Here is a 6,142-nt window from a genome sequence, read left to right as displayed (position 1 = left end):
GAGCTGAGGCCGGAATGGCCAAGCTTTCCATCTCCCTGCGGCCGGGCTGGGGCCGGCTGGGGGCAGAGTGGGGCTGGGCTCACTGGCATAGAGGGTGTGTCCTTGCTCTGGCTCTGGGTCCCTGAAGCTCTCCAGCCCGTAGTCGGTGATCTTGAGCACGAAGCGTCCGTCTACCACGCAGTTGGATGACTTCAGGTTCCCATGGGAGCAAATGGACCCGTTGTGTAGAAAGAGCATCCCCTGGGGACACGGGAGGCACGGTCTGGGGTACGAGTCGACCCGCCGCCAGGCCGGGGAGCGGCACGCCCCCCTCCAGCCGACCCACCTTAACAATGTCGTTGGTGAGGGAGTACCGGAACATCCAGTCGAGGGTGATGCTCTCATTCTCCAGGATGTCCTGTTGGGCAGTGAGAGTCAGACCCGTGCCCTGCCGACGCCCGGGGTGCAGAGAGCAGGGGCCTGCCTGCTGTCAGCTGGCAGAACGGGACGGAGCTTTGGGTTGACTCCGGTGCCACCGCCTACAGCCACTCCCACTTTACAGATGGGCAAACGGAGGTCAGAGAGAGGGAGAGGCTTGCGCAGGGTCCGAGGGCCAGTCAGGGTCAGAGCCTGGCCTAGGCCAGGTTTCCCAAGACCCGCTTGTCCCCTCACCTGCAGGCTCCCCCGGGGACAGTACTCCGTGAGGATACAGATGTTGGGGGGGTCGGTACAGGCGCCCACGAACCTGGTCAGGTGTTCGTTCTGCACGTCCCGCATCTGCAGGTGGGAGCCCACATCAGGAGCCCGCGCCGGGAGCCCACAGAGGCCTCGCTACGAACCCAATGTCCCCGCACCCCCCCAGGATCCCTCACTCTTCTTAATTCCCTATTGATCTCCGCAGACCTCCTAGGAACTTCCCTGGTGGTTCCAGCATGTTCTTTAGCCCACCTCCCCCCAGACTCTGCTCCCTGCTCCCTCCGCCTCCCAAGCCCTGTGCCCCCTGGGGCCTCGAGTATGGCCCCTCGACGACCTTCCTGACGACCTTCCTCCGGGACCTCGCCCGTCTCCCCTCCTCATCCATGGTCTCCTCCTCCCACTCGCAATATACAAGTGCCCGTCCAAGGGGCTATGGACAAGCCGAGGTCCCCGCAGGCCCGCGCCCCGCGGTGCCCTTCCCCAGGCCGCCGGCTCACTGCCCCACGTTACATGCTTCAGCTCAAACAGGACTCTTCTCGTCAGCTCGATGCGCTTACGGTTCACGCGCTTCACGACCACGAGGTTGCCCTGGGCGGGGAACGGGAGACTGTCACTGTGAGGAGGTGGCCCCGGGCCCTGGGGACCCCTCTGTCCCGCCGCTGCCCCAGCCCCCGGGCCCACCTTATAATACGCGGTCTTGGCGAAGACTTGGAACTGGCCCTCGGTGGTGAGCAGGGAGCCGTAATTGGAGCCTCTCTGAAGGGGTGGCGGGCAGAGGGACAGTCGGCCCACGGGCCCCACGGCCGGCTCTCCCTCCCGCGGGCCGGACCGCTGTTCTTCTCCACGCCACGAAATCCTCTCATTTCCTTTTTTTCTTTTTTAAATATGGTTTCATGTACACTATCTTCCGTCTCTGAATGAGCCTCCCGAGGGAGGCTCCGCAGGTGTACTCATTCTCTAAGGTGGCTCAGAGAGGAGACGTGACTTGCCCAAGGCCACACGACAAGTGAAGGCAGAGCTGGGCCTAGACCCCTGCTCCCTGCTCTCCCCCCTACCCATCAGGCCCTGCTCCTCTTCCCTATTCCCCGCCACCAGTGTCCTCACCCCACTCAAGGTCAGTCGGCTGCCCGCGCTCCGAAGGTGCCTCTCGAGGCTGCTGGGCTGCAGGTCCTCCCAACGCACCCGCCACAGCTCTGAGGCCAGTTCCTTCTCCAGCTGCATCTTCCTGGGGTGTGAAAGCTGCGTCTGAGCCCGTCTGAGCCCCGACCCAGGGCGGGGTGCTCTGCCCACAGCCCCTTCTCACAGCCCTGGGATCACCGCCTGTGCCGAGGCATCCCCGCCACTCTGCTGAGTGGCAGATGGGGGACTGTCCTCTGAGCCGAGACTCGGAAGGCGTGGGTGAAACCCTGCCTCACTGGGACCCTGGGGTAGGCGCTTCATTCCTCTGAGTCTCGTGTCTTCTTGTCCAAACGTCCTCCTTCGGAAACTGGGGACTCGACATGTATTTGTAAGCATCGCTATAAGAACGGGAGAGCGCCGAGGGCTGCGTGGGGAAGCGGCCACAGGTAGCATGGAGCACACGCTGGGCCAGCACTGATCCCGCCCCGTCCTTGCCTCTCTTCATCCGTAACGTCTCCTGCATCTTCTCTCCAGCTCCAACAGGAAAGCAGGACCGGGGCCTTTTATCTCCCCGGGGACTTATCATCCCTGAGCAGCCAGCAGGGACCCGATCCCAGAGGGTCTCAACCACTGCTCTCATCCGGTCTGCTAGAGTAGGAAGGGCTGACAAGCCAACGCGCTGCCACCGCCCACGCCCCTGTGATGCCACGCCTGCCCTCGACTGCTCTGGATCTTCTCAGACCCAGCCCCCCACCCCCCACTCCTCGCCCGGTTCCCTCCTCCTCTCTCCCCTGGGTCCTGAGGCTTTTTAGTGTCTGTTCTCCCCCATCTCCCGTTTTCCCCTGCTGTCCCCTCCCCCCACGTCCCCTTCCCTCAGGGCCCTGCCACCGCCCCTGCCGTCGGTGCCCCAGGCTTCCCAGCCTCACTCAGCACCCTCGCCCTGAGGCCCACCTGTATATGAAGACGGAGATGAGGAGGATGCTGAGCAGGGACAGGCTGCCCACCAGAGCCAGTGCCTCCAGGGTGGAAAAGTGGGCTGCAGGAGAGAGTCGAAGTTGTGGCAAGAGAGGCTTCGGTTAGACCCCTCTAACTGTCAGCCAGTGCACTAGGATGGTGCAGGGAGGGAAGGAAATGGCAGGAGGAGGGTATCTCTCCAGAAAGTTCTGGGGGGGGGTACAGCGTTTCCAGAACGAGAGGCCTGGATGCCAGGGGGCAGGTACCTTGGTTGCAGGCTGGGTCCTCATTGTCAAAGCCACATCTGGGGATGTCAGGAGGTGGGAACCCCAGGGGCCAGTTCAGTTGGTGCCCCGACACGGCCACCAGCTCTTCGGAAGTCCCGTTGTAGTTTAGGACGACCTACGGGAGGGCGGGAGTGGCCGGCGGGCACGGTCCAGGGGGGCGGTCCTGCCTCCACCTTCCCTCTCTATTTCCAGAGCCTGCATGTGGGCTGCCAACTATTTACCAAACTCCTGATGCCAGTGGGTACAGGGAGCCCCCACACCTAGCCCCTGTCATTAGAGTAAAGACTTGAAAACTCAAGAGAAAAAAACCCAAAAACTGCATATAGAGAAAACTCCAGAGAAAGAAAACTGTATAGAACCCAGCCCTACCCTCAGGGAGTTTATAATCCTGGGTTGAAGCTCATAGAAAACAAGGAAAGGCAGTGTTCTCGGCGCTGTTCCCATGCCTATGCCATGTACCCCTCCTCCAGGAAGCCTTCCCTGCTTGATCTGCTCCTCGGTGCCGGTGCTCCCGTTGCTGCCTGTTCCTGACTGCACTTAGACTCCCAGGATGTGTGTTCACTTCGGCCCGAGGCCCCGACTCGGCCTGACCCTGCTGGGCTGGGTCCTGCCTGCCTTGGGAAACGCCAGACTTCCCGGGGGCAGGGCGGTGCCCCCTCCTCGGTCCTGGGGTTCCCTAAGGGTAACGCCTTCGTCCCTATCGTTCCGTTGCTTCCCCAGACAGGAGTGAGTCTCTTTTATCCAGGACTCTACTTAAGGTAAGCGACCAGGCACGTTAGGGTGACTGCAGAGCGGACAGGTGCCCTGGCAGGCTGCGGGGGGCAGCGCCGTCTTCTGGGGGCACAAGCCTTACCCTGAAGGCGCCCGTCTCAGGGTCCATGTCCCAGAGGGAGAAGTCAGTCTCCCGGTCTCCATTGCTGTCTATTTTCAGGTATCCCGCCACACCTAGGGCGCGGAGGAAGATGGCTGTGTTTGCAGCGAGCGGAAGGGGGTTCAGGGACACCCCCACCCCGTCTTCATCCCTCGATCGTCTGTCTCTGCTTTGCCCTCCAAACACACATACATGATCATCAAAGGGACAGACACTCAGCAGCGGGAATGAGTGGGGCTGGGTGCATAGGGCACGTCCCGGAGGAGCCGGGGAGATGGGGCAGGAGGGCCTGACGGAGTGGAAGGACTCTGTGGAAGGGGAAGAGGCGGGCGTGGGCCAGCCACCGCCCGGGCGCAGGGCTGCGGCTCCCAGAGGCGGCCCCTTCTTGCCACCTCCAGGCCCTGACCTTGGAAGCTCCGGTTCCACATCCGCTGGGTGATGGCCTCCCCATCGGTGACTGTGCCTCCATGTGCCAGAGTCTCGGTCACCGCCTGGACGTAGAGCAGGAGCCCGTCGTGGAAGGACGCTGGGATGGTGTTCACCTGCAGGGATGAGCAGAGCCTGGGGTGGGGTGGGGTGTGCGAAGGGCCCAGAGCGGGGTGCTGTGGGGGAGGGGGCGGGGCGCTGGGAGCTTGGAAGAGGCCCGAGAAAATGTTCCCATGTGACGGAGACTTCGTTACTTATAAGACACCTCCGCATATGCCACCGCTTCTGAACCTTGCTAGGCAGACAGGGCAGGATGTGAGAGTCAGAGATTGAACAACTTGTCAGCGTCCCCTCCGCCCGGTCACCAGAAGAGATACAGAGACAATGGGAAGGGAAAGAAGGGGAAGCTGGGAATACTGGGATGGCAGAGGGCCGTGCGGTGGGGGCTGGGGGGCCACGCGGGAGGGGCCCAGCACCCCCTCCTACCAGGCCGTCCTCCACCGTGAAGTTGAACTGCTCGTGGGCCAACCGCTTCAGCTGCTGCAGGAAGTCCACGTAGTCAGGGTTGTCCGGCTCCTTGTACGTAAGGATCTTGACGGCCTGAGGAAGAGTAGAGAGGGCTGAGCTAGGAGTTGACCAGTCCCCCGGGTACCCTGGGGTCCACCTCCTGGACCTGCAGCTCTGCTTAGCCCAAGGTCAGACTGGGCCCCACACCCTGGGCGAGGTGCTGCCTGCTCCAAACGGGGTGGGGGGTGGTCCAATGGGATGGCGTCTCCCAGTCCTGTTGTCTGCGGGACTGGGACAGCCTTTCACCTCGAGGCCCTTGTCCGATCTTCTTAGCCTCCCCTGCCCTCCATCCATACAGCCCTCACCCCCCCCCACCCCCGTCGTCCTTTGTCACCCGACACTCCTAACTCCCTGCCAGCACCGAGAACCCCTTTTCTGGAACGCTTACAGACGCGGATGGACGACGCACTGCCCAGGAAGTGAGTGCCGCTAGCTCAGAGCCCCCACGGTCTGGGCTCCCCCTGGACGCTCACCTGAAAGGCCTTGTGGGCACTGACATCCTGCCCATCCCCTCTCTCCCAGGGCCTGCGGGGAGTAAGTCCGTGTGCACCTTGCAGGCTTTGCCCGAAGAGGTCCAGGTGGAAAAAGACATAGTCCTCGCCACTCAGGCCAGCTTCGGCGGCCAGAAGCATCAGGTTTCTGAAGGCGTCCGGCGAGCTGCAGATATAGATAACTGGGGAGCAAGGAGGGGGGTGTCAGAGAGAGAAGCCTAGGTCCGGGGGGAGGTGGACCTCCTTGGGTAGAGGAACTGGGACAGTCTGAGACCCCGTGGTGGATAAATGGAACTTCTGTCTCGGCCCAGGCTGTGGCAGCAGAAAGATGGCGAAGGGCGGGAGCAGGCGGTGGGAGGGGGGAAGGAGCCGAGCCCCCGAGAGCCGGGGCGGCCGGAGCTGAAGGTGGGGAAGGTGGCGTCAGCCGGGCAGGCGAGGGAGGGAGCGGGTGTGTGGGAGCAACGAGGGGAGGTGGGGGAGGGGAGAAGGCTGCTGGGAAGGAACGGAAAATGTGAACTGAGCCTACTAAGTGTGGGACCTACTAAGTGTCAGGGTGGCAGCAGGCTAGTGCGCCCTCCCGTTAACTGGGGAAGAACCGGCGGGCAGGGCATTGGGAGGGGGAGGGGCGCAGAGGGGCGAGAGGAGGGGGCGATGGAGAGAGGGGTGGGGGGGGACACAGAAATCGGAGGCGGGAAGGGCCGAGGAGGCCGCGCCGGGAATCAGGGCCCGCGGCGAGGAGGAGGAAGAGCGGC

The 6,142-nt window shown here is 63.0% G+C and overlaps 1 protein-coding gene across 1 annotated transcript in view; it reads right to left on the bottom strand.

The window, feature by feature from the left end:
* Positions 1-6,142, bottom strand: part of NPR1 (natriuretic peptide receptor 1) — a 15,277-nt gene that overhangs the window by 5,620 nt on the left and 3,515 nt on the right. Inside the window, exons 3-14 of the mRNA XM_011381080.2 lie at positions 5,373-5,572; positions 4,819-4,932; positions 4,313-4,448; positions 3,889-3,980; positions 3,015-3,150; positions 2,746-2,830; positions 1,780-1,900; positions 1,357-1,431; positions 1,186-1,263; positions 652-756; positions 326-397; positions 5-240 (exon numbers count right to left, since the gene is read on the bottom strand). Coding sequence (XP_011379382.1) covers positions 5-240; positions 326-397; positions 652-756; positions 1,186-1,263; positions 1,357-1,431; positions 1,780-1,900; positions 2,746-2,830; positions 3,015-3,150; positions 3,889-3,980; positions 4,313-4,448; positions 4,819-4,932; positions 5,373-5,572 — 1,450 coding nt within the window. The remainder of the gene's footprint in view (positions 1-4; positions 241-325; positions 398-651; positions 757-1,185; positions 1,264-1,356; positions 1,432-1,779; positions 1,901-2,745; positions 2,831-3,014; positions 3,151-3,888; positions 3,981-4,312; positions 4,449-4,818; positions 4,933-5,372; positions 5,573-6,142) is intronic.

This window comes from Pteropus vampyrus, unplaced genomic scaffold (assembly GCF_000151845.1).
Source record: "Pteropus vampyrus isolate Shadow unplaced genomic scaffold, Pvam_2.0 Scaffold426, whole genome shotgun sequence".
In the NCBI taxonomy this organism is placed as follows: Eukaryota; Metazoa; Chordata; class Mammalia; order Chiroptera; family Pteropodidae; genus Pteropus; species Pteropus vampyrus.
The sequence above is the reverse complement of the archived record's forward strand: the minus strand, read 5'-3'. Positions and strand labels throughout refer to the sequence as shown.